At 41.9% G+C, this 23,749-nt stretch overlaps 1 protein-coding gene across 1 annotated transcript in view; it reads right to left on the bottom strand.

The window, feature by feature from the left end:
* Positions 1-23,749, bottom strand: part of DGKQ (diacylglycerol kinase theta) — a gene marked incomplete at its 5' end in the record, with an annotated part of 96,374 nt that overhangs the window by 19,063 nt on the left and 53,562 nt on the right. Inside the window, 8 exons of the mRNA XM_080362334.1 lie at positions 3,733-3,848; positions 5,463-5,501; positions 6,345-6,495; positions 6,751-6,812; positions 7,410-7,464; positions 11,240-11,330; positions 12,165-12,388; positions 13,886-13,986. Coding sequence (XP_080218460.1) covers positions 3,733-3,848; positions 5,463-5,501; positions 6,345-6,495; positions 6,751-6,812; positions 7,410-7,464; positions 11,240-11,330; positions 12,165-12,388; positions 13,886-13,986 — 839 coding nt within the window. The remainder of the gene's footprint in view (positions 1-3,732; positions 3,849-5,462; positions 5,502-6,344; positions 6,496-6,750; positions 6,813-7,409; positions 7,465-11,239; positions 11,331-12,164; positions 12,389-13,885; positions 13,987-23,749) is intronic.

A 23,749-nucleotide genomic window follows, 5' to 3' on the forward strand; every position in this document is an offset into this window, starting at 1 on the left:
AGTGAAATCTGCAGAGGGGTTTTGTGTTGGCTGCCGTTCAGGAAGGAATTTATTGCTCGTTTCTTAGAGACAGCTGAAGGAGGCCGTGTGATTCAGACACTCTGACGGTCACTGCGAATTGCTTAATTTGTCAGGATTAGCACAGTGCGGCTTCAGGCTGGGGTAAAATACTTATTAGCCACAATAATCCCCTTTCTGTGGACTGTACTCTGTGATCACATCTCACAGTGAAGCAGAACAAGGTGTCCTGTGCCACAAGCCTGCCAGCACGACAACCATGGGGCATCTTCCAGGGTGGTGGGCTGTCTCCAGGAACTGCAGGAACCTCTAAGAGAGAAGTACAACACAACTTTTGCAAACAAGCTGTGTGCAGCATCTCCCACATGCAAAGACTCAGGATGCCCCAAGTACAACCGTCCTGCAGCCTGGCCAGAAAGGAGTCATTGCATCTGATGAGGAATGGTGTGCAGGGTGCCTCAATGCAACTGCATCAAGGCAGCAGCAGAATGAGCCTTTTCTTTACTTTTTGGGGAATTATAGCAGCAGACGAAGGGTGGAAAGTAACCCTTCATGGTGTTTTCGCTAAGGGGCGGTCACTAAACTATCACGCTTTTAAGTTGGGCACATTTGTGTAAGGAATTAGTGGAATTAATGAAACTGGAAGTTTCACCCATTTGAGAAACTCCCACGCCTTTTCCTACCCTTAAGGAACTGACATACAATACATCAGAGAGCACTTGTCTGGCAAGTGGTGTTAGTGATGAAGCCACAAAAACTTGTCACCTTTGCGCTGATATTGGCCTCATACAACCCTCTAATGATTTCCTTGCTTGCCAGTACTGCTCAAGGAGTTCTGGTAAACCAGCTTTCAATTAAAAGATCCAGCCCTGCCATGTCTTGACGTGCACCTAAAGAGCGGGACCTAACCACCCCTGCAAGTCCTTACACACAGCAGCAGAGCAGCTGTGTAAGACGCTGCATTTTTTCACAGTTCAACAAAGAGAGTATTTTTATTTATTTGCATACTGTGAAACGATGAAGATTCTGATTGATTTCTTAAGGGCCCGAGACTGTGAAACAGCAGAACAGATCAATGCACCTGATCACACTAATTGCTTGACTTGCTAATTAACAGTCAGTACAAATGGATTCCGCATTCAAACTTTTCAGCAATGATAAGAGGATGAATCGTTTCTGGCAGACCTAAACACGTCAGACTAGAACCGGACCTCCTCTTAGAAGGTGTAGGAACACAGAGTAAGTGAATATCACCTTGGGAAAACAAAGGACTATCAAAAAACAACGTAGATGCTGATTACCAATTTAGTTCTGTGGTTTCACTGAATTTCAAGAAGGGTTGTTTGTGTTGCTTGTTTTTATTTATGAAGCAATTTGGAAAAATCATTCATTAACCAAAACCCTGTGGCCTTTATCACTCATTCTTCTTCTGAGACTACACACCAGCCTTTCATTCCCAATTTCTTTGTATTTCACCCGCAACAGGAATGTCAAACACAGTATAAATATAATATTGTTCTCAGTGCTTGTGTAAGTATTTCCTGGTGCTGTATTTAAATGGTCACTTATATGAAGTATAAACAAAGGCTAGCAGTATCATAAGATAAAAGGATAATCTAGATTGGAAAATACCTCAGGAGGCCATCTAGTCCAAATGCTACCCAAAGTAGGGTCAAGAATCACTCATTAGTTTAGCCTGAGTAATTAGTGAGCAGTGAAAGCTGGGTGGCCAAAGCACAGATGACCAACACTTGAAATATTATTTAGGTTAACTCTTGGCTCATATCAGTGAGATGACCCAATATAAATAATACATGCTGCAATAGAAACAAGATGTGCACATGTAGAGACCATCTCTCCTTCTTACATATTAGAAATTCACGTCTAGCAATCCCCTGAACTGAAGTTTCTAAAAAATACCTTGCACCAGATAACAGATTAGCATTATCTGTATTTTCCTGGCATCAAGAAGCTCACTTCAGACATATCTAGTGTCAGAAAACCAGACATATGTAATCAACAGAGGGGAGTATGTTCCACTTCACACACTGTGCACCACATTTAAGCTCATAATGCATTTGGCTAAAACCCACCAAAAACAAGCATCCAAAAAGAGTTCCATCCTCACGCTGCCTTCTGTTTCTGACAACAGAAACTCTGAAACCTCATTTGGATGCAGGGGGACCTTGGTTTCTAAGGATGTCACAAAACACAATGCCTATGCATGCAGAAGAACAAGGCTCCCACTTTTTTTGGAGGGGAGATAGTTTTTAATCTTGCCAGTTTCACCTAAGCACTGCCACTGGTCCACTCTGCTCATATAAAAATTTGCTTTCAGAAAACTCTGACACGCAGAGGACTCTCTAAAAGGTAAAAGCAGGCAGGTAAGTGCAACTACGGCTATTGAACTTGAGACACTTCCATCTACAGGTGTTTCACAGTTTCCACTAGTTTTCTGGTTTTTTTTAAGATCTCACCCTTTTGTGAAGTTCTAAGAAGCCACACCAAGACCCTCATTTCACTTCCCGTAATGCAACTCCAAAAGACAGCAACTGCAAGATTACACAGCAGCTCAGGGCACAGTAATTACTGCTACACCCTCTTTTGGACAGAACCTACATCATCTTCATTAAAAATCACTTTTCTGAGTGAACTATTTCCCTCTTCTCACCCTGAATCTGCTTTGTTAACATGAAACCTATTATTAAACCAACTGATTCAGAGGAAAGTGATTTGTAACCACAAAAATTAATAAATTAGAATCAAGCCTAAATTTGTGAAAGGACTCTTGCACTAAGTCTCTCAAAAGACTGTTTTCCTCTGAAATCCACAAAGCAGCATTTAAACATGGCCAAACTCTCCCTGCTACAGAATGGGGGAATTGAAGATAATGTAAATGTGAAGATTAGCAGTAACCTCATGCTAACCTCATGGTTAGCAAGGAAACACATTTCATCTCCAAAACAAAGCTTTTGTAAGCATTTCAAGACACACCAAATAAAACCTCACCTAACTTTTTGACCATTGAAAGAAAAAAGAAGAAAAAAAAACTTTTGTTTTACTCCCCTGTATAGTTATTCCTGACAACTCAACAGTAACAGGACAAGTCACTTAACTCACAGTGGAATTTCATATACATGAAGTACAGGCCTCAAGTATTTTTTTCATCGCACTACTTACAGATGCTAATCGCATGGCTCCAAAGGGCCACAAAGGTAACAGAAGAACTGGGAAGCCGCCATATGAGGAAAGGTTGAGAGAACTGGGCTTGTTCAGGCTTGAGAAAAGAAGGCATACGGAAGACCTTATCACCATGTTCCAGTATTTAAAGGATGGCTACAAAGAAGACGCAGACTCCCTTCTTACAAAGAGTCACACGGAAAGATGGGGGGCAATGAGTACAAGTTACTCCTGAGGAGATTCCGGTCAGATACGAGAGCAGAATTTTTCATGATGAGAAAAATCAGCCATTGGAATAATCTCCCCAGGGAAGGTGTGGATTCCCCAACACTGGACACTTTAAAGATTCAGCTGGACAGGGCATGGGGCCATCTTGTCTAGACGGTGCTTTTGCCAAGAAAGGTTGGACCAGATGATCCTTTGAGGTCCCTTCCAATCTGGTGTTTTATGCTTTTATGATTCACTTCCAGAAAAAGTCTTCAGGTAGTTGTTTTTCTTTTAAAGACATATTTTAGACTCAAATCCATCTCTTACCATAACTTCAGGAACCACCACAGCATTCAGAGGCTTGTCATTGACAGTTGTATCTTTAACTAGCATATATATCCTTTCAGCTTCAGAAAAGCACGAAATTTCGAGTACAACAGCACCTGTAAAGAGGCATCAGAACTATTTTTTATATTTTCTATTATTATTAGGAAATCAGTATCATCATATCATAACAGAAGTTTACTCAGTTTACTCAGGACATTTTCAGTAAAAGTTACTCTGCAACACTTGTGGTTGTTTGTTTTCAGTGATTTGGGCTGTTTTGTTTCTTAAGCCTTCATTCACACCCCAGATTGTTGTTGAAGCAAAGCAGCACAGTACAGATGCATGTTTAAAGACTTCCTTTGGGCTTCAGAAGCAGGGCCTATTTCCCTACTTCTGTCATAACTAACATGTTGTTCTCATAATATAAAAGTGGCAAAGGTATCAGGTTTCGTTTTGTATCTCATCATTAAAAATCCAGTAGTTCCATTCACTGACAATATCTCAGTAAGAATTAGTACAAGCAAAGATTTGGTTTGAGGATCACCAAAATCTTTATGTTGGCTTAGGTCCTGTATGGGGAAGACGGGAAGACAACAGGGAAAAATACAAGAAAAAATACTGACAAGTTTAAAGTAAGACAATTTATGAGGAGGAAAACATGTCAGGACAAGACCAAAGTGTATAATGTGAAATGTAAACTGGTGACATAACCTGGTTGCAATGAAAAGTGAGAGTCAGGAAGTTACCAGAAACATAAAAACACTCAAAGTGAAAAAATACAAAGAACAATGAAAATCACATCCACACAGAAACATCTACAAACACAGGGAGGTGAATTTGGTTAAAAGAAGCTGTGACAGGATGAATATCACAAGAACAACTCTACTGCATTGGCAAATATGAAAAGGAGAGGGGACATCTGAAAGCTTTATGGCTTTCCTTACGAAAAGTAAGTATTAACTAGACATGTGGAGACTGCAAATACACAAAAGGAGTACATATCAGTCTTCAAAACCATCCTAGAGGGAGATTCATTTAGCAGTCATGTGAAAGTTAAGCCTGCCAAAAGACGTGAAACCTCTCAGATACGGACACCTAAACGTACAAAAGAAAGATCCTGCACTTTTAGCAAGTGCAGATCTCCACCAGATCACTAAAGCTGCTCAGAGCTGCTGCTCCTCCAGCTCTCAGAAGCCTTGTGGCTTCTCTGACCTTGCTGAAACTAAATTTGTGCAGCAAACACAAAGCAACAGCTCCAAGGATGAATGCGGAGATACTCACTGAGTATACTCAGTGATACTCACTGATTTTCTTCAGACTTCAGGCACTGAATCCCCCCCACTTAACATTGTGCTAGGAAATAGTGACTGAAACAAGCCCATCAAGTTCAAAAGCAGTACCAAGTTTCAGTGTTTATAAGTCAAAACAAAGACAAAGCACTTGAAGGGTTTTTAACAGTTCAGTGCTGTTGGACTATTCAGTTGAAGTGCAACTTCAAAACTCATTTTTATGATGAGCTATTACCACTTCCTGCTACACGAGGCATGAAGCTAACCTTTTTTTTTAATAAGGTAACACTAAGCCACTGCTCTTCATAAATCCATGTTACATTTTATCTGAAGGGCATTTTGCTTATGCAGTAAGACTAGCACACTCGGAGCTTAGAGCCTCTAGGATCAGGCTGTAGTTTTGAAAACACCGTTTGCAAGACTAGAACTTGTAATGCTTACCTTGTGCTTGATAAACATGTCTCACAGATACTACATTTGCTGCAAAGGATAAAAATATAAACACATAAAACCTTGGGTACATTCAGAGTAAATATTTAAAATATTTTTTAAAGTTACAGAAATATAAATATTTGAAGTTATACAAATATAGAGAGAACCTTCAGATAACACTTCCCTAAGTTTACTGTGCAAGTTAGAAAAGGTGATTTTCATAAAAGGCGACTATGAATTCTTTCTGGCATTTAAAGTACAATTCCTCTTAAAGTTACAGAAAAGACTGGGAAAAATACTTTGTTTCCTGAAACAAAAAGTGTGACGCATTCCTGACACTGTTTATAGAACACACTAGTTGAGAAGAGTATTAGGAAAAATCAATTGCACTTATTTGAAAAACAAAAATAAATTCTTTTAACTGAGTGCTTGTCCATGTGTATGTGCACATACTGCTCATACTTCTCCGTGACAAGGGACAGAGATCATGATCTGCACTGAGGAGAGCCCATGCCAAAGAAGACAGAGGTTAACAGAGGTGAGGAACAATCATGCACAGGGAATTAAACTGTCCTGCCGTAGTTTGAATGGTGGAAGGTATGTCGGTTCACTTTCTAAAGTGATGCTCTTTCGCACACACAGAAAATTGTATGGTCCCATACAGCTCAAGTAATGTAATAATAATTCTGTGAATAATGAGCGCTCACATCGCTCATGCAACCATGAGCATGTTAAGATGAATTAAAAAAATGCTGTGAGAGTACAAGGCAGACTGATTTTTCAAATAAGGTCATAAAACATTAAGAAAAAAATAATAAAAAAGAGCAAAAGATGCTACTGCATTTTATTCTGTACAGGTGAACATATCTCAAAATGCACCTGCCTACTTACTTTTGATAGCTAATTCATCCTTGAGAATATTTGTGTATTCTTCAGGGGAAAGCTGAGGTGGAAGGCCACCAACAAATAAATTTACTCGTACAATTGATTCACTGTTTTCCACAATGTAAAATCTTGTTTGATTCATCTGACGTATCGAAGTCTACCAAAATAAAGAAAAATAAATGACATGACATTTGGTGAAAAGATACTGTGAAACAAAGCCCCAACAGTTCTGAACTTAGCAATCAAGGCCTCTATGCCTAGAGAAGAGTGAAGAGAAACAAACTTCAGTCTGAGCCCTTAGATTCTCTACAGATCAGACAGCTGAAGGGGCAACTGATCAATTACTTTTTCTGTAAGAAAGGGGACTTCCGACTTTCTATAAAAAGAGATCGTATTTCTTTTTCAGATTTACCTTTCTTATGTCCTTGAGTCTATTAAGGATCAGTTCCTGATTGTCCAAGACCATGCGCTGAACTGGAGACAGCAAAAACATTAATCATGTTTGAAAGCACTGTAAGTTATTATCAGGCTCAATTCAACAAAAACACCACAAAAAAATTTAGGGAAAATACACAACTCTGCATACAACTGACATAAACATTAAGGAGCACGCAGACCTGGACTACTCATTATCCAACAGAAAAAACATGTAGCTGCTTTGAACAGTTCGATTTTGTTCACAGTTCTTAAACACCACCCTCCTTTAAAAAAGGCAGAAACAGTTTGAAGCCTCTCAAAAGACAAGCTCTACCTTGGTAACAAGCTGTCTGACGGAAGACTTTAAAACTATCCCTGCCTTTAAAGAAGACTTAAAAAAAATCCCTGACAACTACAGTAATAACAAACTTCTTCATTTCATTAAAATATTAAAACAACTGCAAAAACTTACAGCTAAAGCTAGGCTGTAAAGAAGCAACATCGCTTCTGATTAAATATTTCAACATGATGGTGAAGTTTCATTTGTGAAGGCATTTATTGTAAAAAATTAATTGTGACTGTGTTAAAAGGGAAAAAAAAGAAAGCTAGAGGATCAGTTACAGATGCGCTTTTGGCCAGCGCTCCTACACTTACCTTGCTTACTGCCCATAAGCACTTCCACCAATTTGAAATTCTGGAGACACTCCGTCTGACAAAAGATACAATGTGTAAATGTAGCTTCTGAATAAAATATAATTTTGCCAGATGTTTATATTAAATTTATATTATACACTGCACACACAGAGCATGGAAAATTAAACATTTTTAAATCAACCACAATGTTCTTTCCCTAACCCACTCCTCCCGAGGTGGGAATAATCTTCATTTTACACACTCATACGTCCACACGGGGCACCAGGCTCCCGTTGTCATCCTTGCAGCTTCATGGTAAAGGGGAACTGTAAAGCATGGCTAACTCCATCTCCCTTCAGTGACCAGCAGCTCAACAAGGATATTTCTGGAGTGTCCTTCCACAGAAAGTGCGCAGGATTGGGAACGAAGTTGCTCTTTGAGAAGACAGCCCAGGAACCAGGCTTGGCAAAAGCCCCATCTCCTGGGACACCCCACCACCACTGACGGAATGAAACGCTCTTCACATGTGCCACAGGCCCTTTTCCAAACTATACTGCCAGAGGACACCTGAGTCCCTCATAGCCAGATGAGAAACGATGGCACGGCCAAGAGTTGAACCATTCGCTAGGATTACTGCAACCCTGGAAACAGGTGGCACTCAGGGTTGGGTAAGTTTCTTAATTTTTGGCGCTGAGAACCGACAGGACAAATTATCTTGCTTCATATGTCAAGAGCAAGGATGTTAAAAGCCTCAACTGCTTACATCTGCTTGGCCTGAAATTTGATGGGTGTCTTGGATAGGATCTTCAGCACAGGAAAATTCTGGATATTAAAAAGAGATTTCCTGCAAGTGAATCTTCATATAGAAAAAGGAGAAAACCACCAACATCAGAGAAATTGCAATTGAGCCAGTGAATTAAGTCTTTTACAACATAAAAGTAGCTTCCCAAATAGAGAGGTGTGAAGATATTTCCCAAACAGAGTACCTGACTATCCTGTTCAACAGTTGCTTTTTTCAGATGAGACAAGACCTCACGATATTGTCCAAGTTTTGTCAAAAAGTCCACAGCACTTGAGGAAAAGGACTGAAACCAAATCCTAGAACCACCCTATGGCACAAAAGGAGCCACAAGGACTACATAGCTGTGTACAGCTAGACAGAGATCTACCATTCTCACCTACTGCAGGCAGCTAGCCACCTGTGCACCTTGTCAGTGAGCACAAAAGGCAGTGGTCACCTTCTGTGACCACGGGTGCTTCCTGGAGCCGTGGAAGTGCGCCCATCTGCTGGTGGGCTCACAGTTCCAGCTGCTGCATGAAATGTGTCTGTTAACAGCTTCACAGCTGTGAGCCCAACTGAGACTGTCAGTGCCTTGGCACACTTACAAATTGTACTAACACGTTTCCTAAACGCCATGCTATCCTGGCACCAGCTGTAAGAAAGACAGGCAGAGTGAAAACAGACCATCTTCCAAGGAAAACCTGTGCATCCTCCAGACTGCAAGATGTATCTAATAATTTCCAATGAGGTGGGAAGGAATGCAGATGGTAAAGAACGTGGGTGCTGTTCAGCCTTCAGTCCTTCCTTGTAGTCCTTGAGGACTACAGAGAAGCTGTTCGCCACTGTAGAGAGAAAATCTGTGAGGCCAAAGCTTGAGTTCAAGCATGCCTGCACTGTGAAGGACAACAAAAAAGGCTTTTTAAAATATGTTAACAGCAAAAGAAGGATCAGAAGTAACATCAGTCTTTACTTGATGAGCTGTGACCTTACAAACAAGGTCATAGAGCAGACACATTCAATGCCGCCTTCACCACCAGTGATGGGCTCTGGAACCCCTGGAGCCCTGTGCTGGAAGACTGTGACTTGGGGGACGATAAACTCCTGGGCAACTCTGAACTTGTTCGAGACTGGTTAGTCCAGCTAGATGTGCGTGAGCCTATGGGACCCAATGGGATTTGCCCCAGGGTACTGAAGGACCTGGCTGATGTTGTTGCAGGATCTCTTTCCATTATTTTTCAACCGTCTTGGGAGTCTGGAGAGGTCCCAGTTTTCAAGAAGGGTAGGAAGGAAGACCCTGGTAATTACAGGTCAGTCAGCCTCACTTCAGTGCTTCGTCAAATTATGGAGATGGTTATTCTGCAAGTTACTGAAAAAACCTTTGGAGACAACACAGACACTGGTCTCAGCCAGCACAGCTTCATGAGGGGAAAGTCCTGCTTAACCATCTTAATTTCCTTTTATGACAAGGTCACCCACCTAGTTGATCAAGGGAAGGCATAGTGAATCTAGTGGGTTTGGATTTTAGCAAAGCTTTTGATACTGTTTTTCACAGTATCTTTCTGGACAAAATGTCCAGCACAGAGCTAGACATGTCCATAACACACTGGATGAGCAACTGGCTGATGGGTTGGGCTCAAAGGTTTACAGTAAATGGGGTTTCATCAGGCTGGCAGCCAGTCACCACTGGAGGTTCCCCAGAGCTCAGTTTTAGGGCCAGTGTTCTTTAATGTTATTAAAAATGATCAGGATGCAGGAATAGAATGCACATTGAGTAAATCTGCTGATGATACTGAACTAGGAGGTGCTGTGGACTCCCTCAAGAATAAAGAGGCCTTACAGAGAAATCTGGATAGGCTAGAGAGCTGGTCAATCACCTACCATATGAAATTTAACAAGAGCAAGTGCCAGATTATCCAGCTGGGATGGGTAAATACATACAAACTGGTGTGTGAAAGGCTGGAGAGCAGCCCCATAGAAAGAGATCTGGAGGTGTGGGTTGATGACATATTGAATACGAGTCAACAGTGTGCCCTGGCAGACAAAAGGGCCACCTGTGTCTTGGGGTATAACAAGCATTGTCAGCTGGTCAAGGGAGGTGGATGTCCCACCCTACACTGCACCGCTGTGGCCTCACCTCAAGTCATGTGTGCAGCTTTGGGCACCTCAACATAAAAAGGACATCAGAGTACTAGACTGTGTCCAGAGGAGGGTGTCCAAGATGGTGAAAGGTCTTGAGGGCAAGACTTATGTGGAGTGGTTAAGGTCATTTGGTTTGTTCAGCTTGCAGAAGAGAAGGCCGAGGGGTGACCTCATCACAGTCTACGGCTTCTTCATGGGGGACAGTGGAAGGAGAGGTGCTGATCTCCTCCCTCTGGTGACCATTGATATGACATGAAGAGATGGGATGAAGCTGCATCAGAGGAAGTTCAGACTGGACATCAGGAGAAGGTTCTTCACTGAGAGTGTGGTTGGTCACTGGAACAGGTTCCTCAGGGAGGTCGTGACAGCAGCAAGCCTGTCACAGTTCAAGAAGAGTCTGGACAACACTCTTAGTCATAGGGTTTAGTTCCAGGTAGTCCTGTGAGGAGCAGGGAGCTGGACTCTATGATCCTTATGGGGAGCTTCCAACTTGAGATATGCTGTCATTTCCTTTGCAGAGCAGAGCAAAGAAGTGGGAGACAAGCACAATCACCCTAACAGCGGCTGCCAGTTTTGCAACAAGGTAAGGTAAGCAGTGTAGTTACACACAAGTGTATTTTAAATACCTCAAGACATGAACAGCCAGAAAAAAATATACTGCATGTCAAGAACTATTGTGTTCTTGCCAGCAAATCTGCTTGACCCAACAAGACTGATAGTAACTTCCAGCACGGAGTAACCAGGTCTACCATCAAGACTGCAGAAAGTTTTGAGCATCTTATCAGTCACAAGAGATCATCCACCAAATATTAATACGATTTGCATCAGGCACGAATGGACTGATTGTAATTTTTCTAAAGAGAAGAACATAGACACCCCACTTCAGGGTCACTCAGGTGGTATGTGGACATCCTTATGATCTTTCATTTACCTGCCTTCCAAGTAATGGAAGCACTTCTTCAATCACAGTCTGCGTAGTGCTACTCTTATTTACTCGTAGAGAAACGTATGCCATTCCCACCCTAGAGAGAAAAGAAATACTTATTTTAGGACCTGACCTATCCTGTGTGTGTCTTTTTTACCTAAGTGGCATATTTCCTATGGAAGGTAGGCAGAAATTTGCATTAGCTGAAGAAAGTTGTTCACTGAGGCTCATGGCAGATGCAGCATTAACCCCACAGACCAGCAAAGACTTTAATCTCAAGGAACTGGTCATTATGATTGTAGCACTGCAAATTAGTTTATTTGCAGAGAATTACCTCCAGGTCTTTCATAAAATTTGGCAACGTAGTTGCATTAGTAAAATGAACAAAGGTTTAAATTTTGTCCCACTGCTCTTAAGAAATAAATAGGTCACCAGCCAGTCTTGTTTCCACTGCTAAATATGCTTAAAATATATATTGTCTCGCTGTTACATGGAACAGATTTTTTTCTTTGTTTTTTTTTCCCCTCCTATTCAAACATCAGAAGTTACACTGAATTCTTCCTACTTCATATTTATTAAAAAAAAAAAAATCAAGTTTTCAAGTGACATGTGTGTCATCATTTGTTTACAGATGCAGTTGATTTAAAGGTGCATCTTCTTGGCCAAACGCACACTAATAGAATGGCACAAATTGCATAATATGTTCCATGCATTAAAGAAACCCATGAGCACGTTTCCAGGCATGGATTGAATAACATGCATATTACTCATTCAGAAAAATAAACAGAAGAGTCCTGAAACTCAGAAGAAGCTACATTCGCTGTTATTTTATACTTGTGGAACTTCAATGATTGAAACACACTGGACTAGACTACAGAGTACAAATGCAGCCAAGCAGAATAACCTCATGATAAAGGAGAAAAACACTCACTTCAGCCAGGCAGGATAAATTCTGATCACTTCCTCATCCTTTGGTTTGGCTCTGATGATCCAAGCTTCAGGAACAGATTCTCGGAATACCGAGCCCAAGTTGCTGTCCTCTGCAGCATCGTTCCTGTTGATAATATCATCAGACAGCAGCGCCTGCTGTGTGAAGGTCTGGAGCTCGTACTCCTGCTGCTCATCATTGATGTAGTATGCCCTCAGAGCAGCCTCCTACGGCACAGCAAGATAAATTAACATTTTCCTGAAAAGATTCCATGAATACCTGCATAGCCATAGACATTTGTAAACACCTTACTTATGCAATCAACTTTTATGGCACATTACAAGTGCAGAACAGTGGACTAATAGCAATGGCAAAAAAACAAAACAAAACAAAAGCGAAGTTTTGAAAACAAATTTTGGTGGAAGATACAAGAAGAAAGCTTGAGATAGTAACAGATTTGAACACAGCCCACAGTATTTTTGTCAACTGACAGTCATTTAAACACCATAGATCAAATGTAAAAATTAAGCACCAGTAAACCTAACCTCACTGCATGCAAAACTTACTCCATGAGGAAAATGGTAAATTACACTTGATTGTGCTCAGGTCTGCATATTCAACCTTCTTGCACTATGGCCACACTGAAAACTAGCGAATGTTTCAGCCACAACACTGCCTAAACCCACACACCTGTGAAAAGGTAAGGGCTGTCCTGGCAAGGTGCAAGCAGACACAGGATTCTGTATCTATTACTGGCCTGTGCCCACAGCACCTCTGCTAACACAAACACTGCAGTGAATACAGCCCAGTAAGTCACGACAACTGGTACTAACCTGCCCTGGTATTGTAAGTAGCAGCCTGATAAAATGTGCTTTAAAGGTAAGTAACACTCCTAAACAAATGTGTTTTCAGCACTGTACAAAATTTTCCGTGAAAATATTTGACATGCAGAACACTACAGATCACCTTCAAAACTCCTGTTGACTTTAAGCACAATATCAAGAGAAAAATCTTAAATGAGCTGTAGGTTTCAGTGGTCAAAATTCTGATGTAACAGATTCTGCAGGCTCCTGTGCCAAGTCCTTTAGGACTCTGAGTCTTCACTACTCAGTTTTACTGTGCAGCACCCCATACCCTTTCTGGGCTTTATTTCTGCACAGCACAGGGTGTCTGTCCAACCCAGTAAATTCAGATCTGCATAGAACATCTGATTTAGTACTGAGCCATGCTTCCACTCCAGATGGAGCACTGGAAAAGCCAGAGAGTAGCCAATATGCAACTGATAATTCATTATTTTCACAGCCAAGGAATGGAGGTAACTATGGCATGCTTCAGTCTGCAAAGCTGATTAACTCAAGGGCAATAGTGGTGGCTGCCCATGATAAACGTCAAACCACTGAACGCTACAGAAGAGGAGCAAGGTCTAAGGAGCTGATTATCCAGTATTGCTCACATCTGAAAAATCAGAGTTCAGTGTCACATGGGGAAGAAGAATGGCTGTTTAATGTGTGATACGCTGTGGTCCCCCAATATGCTATATTCTTCAGGTGCTCAAAAATAAGAGCACTACATCAAAGTCAAATCACACTGTAATATTATAGCCTATTTACAGATTTTGTTCTTTTTGAGTTACACTTGTAAAACTGTTAGCTTTTGACTATTGTAATACATAATATTATGTCCCTTTATAACACTAGAATATTGACCTTCACCAGGTATCTTACCACAACTTCTTCATTTTTTGCAATCCTTGGAACTGAAATCAGTCGAAATTGATTGCGTTTCACTGCATCATTCCCATCAAATATCTTTAATGTTTGTTTACCTGAATGAAAACAATTATTTTATTTCAATAACACACTCCTCAAATCATAAGGCTACCTGAATAGGAAGAGTACAATGGACTGTTAAAAACTTGCTTTTAAACACTGAACCATTTCTTCATCACAAGTTTTGAGGCTGAACATTTTTGTTTTGTTAATGTTCATTTAATATGGGTACAGGAAGGAGTATTTCAAGGAATCATAGTTTTATCCTGGCTTTTGATGTAACTGTTATAAATAACTATACAGTTTATGTTATCACTTCTTCACCTTCACCATTCAAGACTGCATTTGTTACAGGCAAGTTCAACAACATGAAAACTGAGACAGAGGGTCATCACCTCCAGAACAGCTCCCCAGGCACTGCCAATTCTGAGAGCATCCTTCCAAAGAAAGTCCTTAAAGTAGCTGGGTAACTGTACAGACAACAGGAGAAAACACAGGAACAAGAGAAAAACTAGAAGAATGAAGGTACAGCAAAGGAACTAGAACTCTTTGTTTGATTTGACTACAGCCTTACCAAATCCATGCTGAAATCATGGAGCCCTGGTTGTTGCACAGACATGTGTGAAAGGGTGAGGAGTTAAGGATTTCAGGTTCACCTTTCACAAAGATGAGTTAGACTCAGTCTGGCACAGTCCACTGTATGACAAAGTTTCTCTCTTATTTAAGTGACTATTTTAAGAGCAATCGCAAAGTGCAACCAAATTCTCATAGAACAGGCAGTTTTTGAGAGGTTTTAAGAACAAATAAATACTATCAGTCCAGCATACGTGTCTTTACCACCTATGGAAAGAAATCAAGTTAATCAGTCCAGACCAAAAGAGAGACTCCAACAAGAGAGACCTCGTGTCTTCTCCTGATCACATCTTTATGAAGAGACCTGACAGCATGTTCAGATTTGCAGGTTCTTTAATGCACTCCGCAGAGAGCCCATGCTTTATAACATACATGACTATCCTTCATGGACAGAATTTGCCCTTTTTATTCCATTGTCACTCTTTGCACAGCACAATGTTACAGACTCTGATCTCATAACAAATCTGTATGCCTGCATTCATCATAAAGTAATAAAATCACTTAGAAGCTATCACGTGCAGGCTTGAAATGTTAGAGGTCTTAACTGAAAGCCACGTACATCACACAACTGGTTAATCATGCAGTCTGTTAATATGCACTGTAAAGGAGACATACACCACATGCTGCAGTCTACTTCCATCTTTCTCTTACAGCTTGGAAATACTTTGTAGTACAGCAGAAAGTACTGAAAGCCTTCTGCTCTCAAATAATACTGGTGTTTAGGTTCGAAGAACCACATTAGCAAACGAACAAATGTCACAGAAGGATTAAAAAGAAGAGCTGGAATGGAAGGAGTAAAAAACCCAAACTATTCCTAACTGGTGGCTGAAAAAAGCAAGCGAGAATCCCAGGCAGAAATGTGGAACGAAGCTGGAGAGGGGTCTGGAGAACAAGTCTGATGAGGTCTTAAAAATGGCCAAATTGGACACAACCCTGAACAAACTGCTCTGGTTGACCTTGCTTGAGCAGAGGGTGGGCCTCAATAATTTCCACACTGCCTGCAACCTCAGCCATGCTGTGACTCTGTGAAGGGAAACCTGTATGATGGTTGTGAAAAGGAAGAGAGAGACACTAACAGAATAAATAAGATAATAGCACCACAGGATAATTTGAGTTGGAAGGGACCTTCAAAAATCACCTAGTCCAAACACCCTGCCAAGAACACAGACGTTTTCCACTAGATGAGGTTACTCAAAGTTGCATCCAGCCTGGCCTTGAACACTTCCAATGATGGGGCAATCGGAACTTCTTTGGGCAACCTGTTCCACTGTCTCACCACCCTCATCATAGAGAATTTCTTTCTTATGTCCAAACCAAGCCTATCTTCTTCCACTTTAAAATGGCTGCCCCTTGTCCTGTCACTACAGGCCCTGGCAAAAAGTCTCTCTCCATCTTTATTATACATCCCTCTCTGAGTATTTGAAAGGCCCCAGTGAGGTCTCCCCAGAGCCTTCTCTTCTCCAGGGTGAACAACCCCAACTCTCTCAGCCTGTCCTCACAGCAGAGCTGCTACAGCCACCTAGTCATCTTGGTGACCTCCTCTGGCCCCTCTCCAACAGGTCCATGTCTTTCCTGTACTTTCCAGCTCCAGAGCTGGACACAGGACTGCAGGTGGGGTGTCACCAGAGCAGAGCAGAGGGGCACAATCAACTGCTGGACACGCTGCTTTTGATGCCGCCCATGACACGATTGGCCTTCTGGGCTGCAAGCGCACATTGCTGGCTCATGTCCAGCTTTTCATCCACCAGTGCCCACAAGACCTTCTCCACAGGGCTGCTCTCAATCCCTTCATCCCCCAGCCTGTATTTACACCAGGGATTACCCTGACCCATGTGCAGGACCTTGCACTTGATCTTGCTGAACTTCATGAGGTTTGCATGGGCCCGCTCCTTCATCCTGTCTAGGGCTCTCCAGACGGCATTCCTTCCCTCTAGTGAATCAACTGCATTACTCAGCTTGGGGTCATCTGCAAACTTGCCAAAGGTTCACTCAATCCCACTATCTGTCGCTGATGAAGGTAGTAAATAGCACCAGCCCTAGTAAGGACCCATGAGGGACATCACTTGTTAGTGGCTTCCACTTGGACACTGATGTGAAAGCACAAAGGGTTTAAGCACAAAGGGTTTAAGCACAAAGCAGAAGAACTAAAATCCTACATCCAAGTGAAATTGAAGCAGCAAAAATTACTGCCTTTCTAAGTGGTATCTACAACATGACAGATTTTTGGGCTCCTGGTTTTGCGGGTCTCCTTCTGGCTCCTGTCCAGAAGAATGGAAGCACAGCTCTAATTTCTTCTTTCCTATATGACTACTCCTCAGGGACTCTTTTGAGACCAGTTAGCTGAAACCTTTTACAATATCTGTTTAGGAAATACAATCACACAATTTCCTCATGCAATGTATACTCTATACAGCAATGGAGAGTAAATTATTCTACTGGAGAACTAAGCTTGGGATATATGATATGATATACCGGAACTATTCAACTATTTTTAAAAATATGAAAAGTAGTATTACCAGGTGGATTTGGCTTCTCAGTTTTCCAGCTATCAACTCAGTGGTTGTGTCTGTTGTCTATTTTTTTTTAGTCACAATACAAGGAATATTTTAAATATTATCAACTCTCACTTCTAAAGTATCATGGAAACTCTATTGCCTTTGCATTGAGACTACAGCACATCAGAAAGTGATCTGCTCCTTTAAACCCTGCTGGATTCATGTCAGAAAAAGCGAATTATTTTAGAAACAGATTTGTCAGAGTGACTTTAGCACAGACAAATTTTAACCCAACGACACACTGTGTCCTGGGGGACCTTCGTTAGAGCTAACAGAACTTGAGAAAAAACAGCAAACACTGGTTATTGACAGCACAACCAATGTTCTGAGTATCAACTTCTGTAACACTCTCAAAATCGGTACTGTTTTCTCTAGCAATTAGAGGGTAGACAATCATCTGAGTATAAAAATATTCATCCAAGTTTTAGCACTTGTTTTCATTCAAACTGCCTTTGTATTCTGCTCTTGTTAAGATACTAACTGCCCCAAAAGAATCAATCCCTAGCAATTTTAACTGGAGATTTTTTAACGAGCTCTGCACTCCTTATGACCAGCCAAACATTGCAAAAAGTTGTCTTGACTCTTAAAATAAACTAGTTTGCAAGGAGGAGTTTAGATCTACAGACCAGTAGTAACGACCTAAGCTCAAGTACATTCCTTAGTTAAACACACAGTATGCTCGGTCCTGCTTTCCTTAAAGGTAATCTGATTATGTGTCATACAAAACAAGCTCAATTTATCAGTGAAAAATCATGTTTAACTTTGTCACTGTATTCCTCACAGAGGTCAATCTTATTGTAGCCTGATGAAAGATGGCTTTCTCAAACATGAGCTTCTGGGGACCCTGTGGCAGGTGTGCTTCCTGCCCCCGCTTCTACAACACCAGAAACACCTCAGCCTTCTTGTGCAGAATCGATGGACCCTGCATGGTGACTCTGGTCACACACACATCTTGACGGAGTGCTGACCATCACGTGCCAACCCAAGGGGCAGTGATTATGGTCACGTATACCCCTCGGCTGGGGGACAGGAAAGACAGGGAGCTTAGGTGATGAAATGCCTCAGTGAAGAGAAGTTTCTAGACACTGAACATATATGACCACAGAGCAGATTCAACCTAGGTTATAAATGGAGCCCTGCCAGAGATGCCTTTTGAGTCAGTCCTCTTCAGAGCAACGGGGCTGCAGCTGGGGACTCTCCCCTTAGGCTGGGACACCACCCAAGGAAATACCCTCAAGGAGCAAGTGCCCTCATGTTTTTGGTGAGTGATCATACCTTCTGGGTCACCCTGGAAAGCCCTTACCCTGTTGGCAAGTGATTATATATTCTGGATCATCCTTGAGAACCCTCACCTTATTGGCGAGTGTATTTGCTGGGTTACCCTTGGAAGTCCCCATCTTGTGAGTGAGTGGACACACGTTGGGAGTCCTCATTCCAAAGTTGTGGGACACCCCCCAAGCCTGTGTTGACCATATAGTGATTAAAACCCAACCACTACCCTGAACCTGTGATGTCTAACATTGTCGGAGTGCTGAATGATTTGGACAAACCTTGTTTTAGCTGTTTTTCCTGCTGCATGATTCTGGTTAGAAAAAGGTTCCAGTTTGCTACCTGTCTGTCTTGGTTTTGGTGTGCCTCTATGACCAACACATTAACAAAGAACAAACAGCTACTTATCTGGCCACAACTAATCATCCAGAAAAACACTTCCCAACTAATTCAAGTGTACATCCACAATATTAAAGAGGTGTCCTATGTTAGACTGATTTGTCTAACTAGCCTTGGAAAGAAGCTCAACTATAATCACTTGTAAAGTTGGATAAAGCTCTTTCTCCCTCCAGTTCCAACTTTTAAATATTAGAAAATTATTCAATTACAGAAGTGAAGTCTACATACCACTACTTAGTATAAAAAGCTTTCCTAATATGCAATAGATGAACATAACAAACTTTGGTATTTAAAGGAGTTACTGCCTGTTTTATAATACCAACACTTGACTGCCAAATGTCTTTTATCTTTTCTTGCTGGATCAGACTAAACAGTACCAGGACTTTCTCCTGAAAAACACATTACTTTTTTCCTTATCATGGGATAAAGAGTTGAAAAATAAAAACCAGTTCTTCATGCTTATGCTTTTCAAGGGGAAAACAACTACAAAAAGGTCATCTCCAGCATAATTTACCAAACTCTGGAATTTGACTTTGGAGGCTAAGATATCACGTTTTCCCGGGAAAAGGATAAACGGCATTTGATGAGTCCAAAGTTCACATCCTTTGACTTCCAAATCCCCACAGACAAGACACGGCTTCTGAAAAGACTTGGGAGCGTCTTGAGGCAGAGACAACAAAATGATGCAGTCTTGAAGACAGTCTTTCAGAATTCCAGATTCTTCCTTTCTCTGGCTGTTCCTCTTCCAGGAGAGCCATCTGCAGGTGTCACTTCTCTGAACTTGTTTTCATGAGCACCTCAAATTCCTCTAGTTCCAAGACAGTTTTGAAGCACAAAGCTGTGTTAGTAGCCACCCTCCCACACTGTTTGCCAACTCTGCACCCTTCTCCTTTAGGATGGGTTTTAGAGCTTCTCCAAGCACCTGCCACATGTATCACCACTTGGTCTGGTTTCACCTGCTTCACCCTCTAGCTTTAGGGCTTCAAACCCATTGAAGCCATGTTTCAAAGAAACATGTTACATGCTTAGTCATCTGTAAGAACTTTTAGCAGAATGCAATGTCCCTTTTTATGAAGGCTGAACATCTTCCTAAGTATCTGTAGCGAAAAAAATCCCTCAAATCCACACATGCTGCCTCTGCTTCTTCCAGTATGTTCCTGCTTGCAGAATTACAGTGAAGGTCTTCTCCACACTGTCAGCAGGTTTGGGACAAGACATAAGTAAGAGCTAAGCCAACAATTTGGGTCTATCTACTAGAAGAACACTTTATCTCCCTTACTCGGCAGGTGAGCAGCTATCAGAGCAGAGCGCTGCCTGGCCAAACAGGGGCTGCGGAAGGACATGCTGTGAAAAGCAGGTTTGCTGACAGCACCGCAGCCCTCATTGCTCTCGTCAGACTCCTCTAAAACCTCCTTCAGAGGGTTTTCTCTTGACACTTGCATTTTGTGCTGCAAAAGATGGGCACACGCAGCAGCGGACAGCTCACATGCAGCCAGTGAGTGCCGAGAGAACCGCACGGGGCAGACTGACCCTCGGGTTGGGACCGTGCCCACCACTCTTCATGTGTCCCTGTCTGACAAATGGGTTCCACACGCACACGGACAGAAATTCTGTCGAGCCCTCAATACACCTCCTGAAAAGTGTCTGTACATGCTTCCAGCGGGCTGCTATGGGAAACTGTACCCAAGCACCAAGACAAGCAGGATGTTAAAGTATGTTAACGCATAAGCACAGAAATAACCCAAAAGCATGGATGTCCACATCATTCTTAAGTATCTATGATTAAATTTTAACCTGATAAGCTTTGTCATAAGGACCCCTAAGGAAGGGAATAGATTAACACTAGCTGACAGCATTTGTGAATTTATCTCCATAGTCTTCTAGCAATGATGCTACAGAACTACAGGAAAATTTTTTCAATCTTTCTTCTTGAAGAGATTTTCCATAAAACCACTTTACATTTTCACAAGGCAGTTAAAAAGACATGCTCGCCTTCCCTGAAGCAGACCCCAGCTTGTAAGAGACATAAAGCATGAGGGGTGAGCAAGAGAGGAGCAGGCAGACTGAAAGGGAATCAAGCCAAAGGGGCAGCAACACTGGGGAGTACATTTTGTGCTTAGGGAAAGAGGGAAACTGGGAGAAACAAGCTGGGGTAAAGCACAAAACACAACTTGGTAAGAAGCGAGAACAATACTGGGCAATATTGAGTGTCAGAAAAGGCATGTGAAGGGGGCTGAGGGCAGGAGAGGAAAGGAAGACATGCACAAGGGGAAAAGTGAAGCAAAAGAAAAGTAATGTGATTTTTCAGAATACCCATTTTTCTTTTCCCAGTAGTTACAGGCACTTCACTCAAGAAAAGGAGCTACACAACTTATCCTAGCACTTAAACCACTAGTTCACTCAACAGTCAAGCATAACCCTGTTGTTTCAAAATACCTTCAAATGCAGCTGAAGCAAATTGTCTTGGGGGAATTGGCACCAGGTACAGCAATTTAACTTGTAAATGGGTATCTCCTGAAGTACCACTGAAGAGAAGCTTTTGTGAGCAAAGAAGTTGAGGACATGGAGAAGCAACATCCCTCAACCACTGTCAAAAATGGATAAGCTTTAAAATAAAAAAAAAGCTGCCTAGGCCTCACCATACAGTACTCAAGTACCCTCAGTTTTATTGATTCCCGGCAAGCAATTAGGCAGAATTTAACGTATTTTCATGTTCTCAGATCCCTGCAGACTGACACACAACTAAGAACTCATTTTTTATTTCAAGAATTACTGAGATAGCTCCTCTGGGGTTCATTTGTTGCATGTATACAATAAACCAACCTTTTTTTTTTTTCCCCCCTCTCCGCTAAGTCTTCATATTACCATGAAATAAAAGGAATTATTTTCAAAGGTTGCCTTTGACTTCTCAAGCTTGACAGATTACATCTGTGGTTGCATCTTAGCCAAGACCAATGAATTCTGTCTCCAGGAAAACACGAATAATCTGTGCTGGTTGAAACCTAGTCCAACATCGCATCTCAGACAGGACAGGCAATGCACACCCCTGAGAGGCGCTCTTAAGGAGCACTTTTAATCTCTCTCTGCACCTCCATCCCCAGCTATCTAAGGTCTGTCATTACTGAACAGTTTTATCAGTTACATATTCCCACGATGACCAAGAATTATTTTAGTATGAAAATGGACTTTGGGGCTCAGGTCATTCCCCAGGCAATACAATTACCTATACTAATAAGAGCACCCATATGATGTTTATCCTACTATTCCTTTAACATTCAATTCTCCTCAAGTTAATTTTTCATTGTGTAGACAAGTCCTTAGAAGCTGTCTCATGTTCTCAGGCACAAGGATTTATAGTGCTGTTCCAAACCTGCTCTGTAAGTCTGTTAAAGCTATCATCTCAGAAAGTGTAAGGTTGCTTTTAAGGTCATTTTATGCACCTGGCTTCAGTATTTCCATAGGCTAAACTACATTGTTGACTTAATATATTTAAACTCCCAAATTAAGATATTCATCTTCTAATTCTACACTTCACTCAAAAAACCTACTACAATAGCAAAGAAACAAAAGCGAGTGCAAACCACTAATTCACATTTCCTTCCAATATTAATCTACAGATTTTGCAAGCTTTCCTACTGGCTTCTTTCCTATGGAAAAGCATGTCTTTACAAGTCAGTATGATTCAATTTGTTCTGACTTGTTTTCACTGTTTTAAAAAATATGCAACTCTAAAGCATGGAGAGCTGGAAGTAAGAAAAGCCACCATATTCTGGAATGTAATTCCATGCAGACACTCCTGAAGGAGAACACGGAAACTTCCCAAAAGATGTGGCAGAGCTGCTGAGTCAACACACAGAAGCTAATGAGCAGCTCACTCTTGACCCATACTACAGAAATGAGATTACCTAGAGATACGTAGAAGAGGTCCAGCACACTATAACCATGCCTCTGCCATATTTAATTTGACAGGTTATGAGTTCCCACACACAGAGGCATAGAAGCACAGCGGCTGCCAGGTGAACCCCAATAATTTTGTCAGAGAAGTTATCAGAGAAGCCAGGCCTGCCCTGGTGCAGGAGCAGCTCAGTGGGCCACCTTACCAAGTGTGGAGGTTGCCCAGGGCATGAGGCTCTACAAGACACATGGGTAGAGCATTCTGAGATTGTACCAGAGTTGTTAGGAGATGTTTAGGGGAGGAACCAAAGGCAGGGGCAGGGAGGGATCAAGGTGGTTTGCGGAGGAATGAGTATGGGAAAATAGAGGGATAAGGAGATAAAAGCAGCTGGTCACAGGTAAAGAGGTTGCTGGCTGGTGTGCCTGCCTGGCCATGTCCTGCACCTGATCAGCACAGTCTGTCCTGACTTCCCAATAAATGCTATTTCTAACTCTTCTTGCAGGTGTGGTTTCTACTGTTGTGTATATATATGTGAATATGGGTTCCAGGGTGCAGCAAATGAAGCTCCTGCTCATGCTCACTGTGGCCCATGTGTCCATGGATTCAGCAACTACAGTGACAGCTGCTGTGTGAGCACCAGCAAACATCAGGCTGGACTCACCAGCATGCAAGGTGAGTGGCCTGGGAGCCACGTGTGTGTGTCTCTGTGAGCGAGGCACCCGTCAGAGAAGACCACTGGAAGGACCAGGAGGTCCAGGATGACTGATTGAGAGACCATGCGGGCTGGGAGCCCACCAACAGACCCAAAGGAGAGAGCGTGTGTATGTGTGCGTATATGCATGCACACATACATTCACAAGGCCACACACACAGGCATATCTAAACATATTTATGTATCAGAATATGTGTATGTATAGACACACACATTGCCACCACCAGACTTTCATCCTGCTCAGCCACAGAGGGGACAGGATGCTGCAGCAGCTTCAACTCTACTGGGTTACCAGATCTGGAGACCCCTAATCCCTAATATCATTAAACTAAAACTTTCAAACTGTTTTTTTTTTT

This window comes from Nesoenas mayeri, assembly GCF_963082525.1.
Source record: "Nesoenas mayeri genome assembly, chromosome: Z".
In the NCBI taxonomy this organism is placed as follows: domain Eukaryota; kingdom Metazoa; phylum Chordata; class Aves; order Columbiformes; family Columbidae; genus Nesoenas; species Nesoenas mayeri.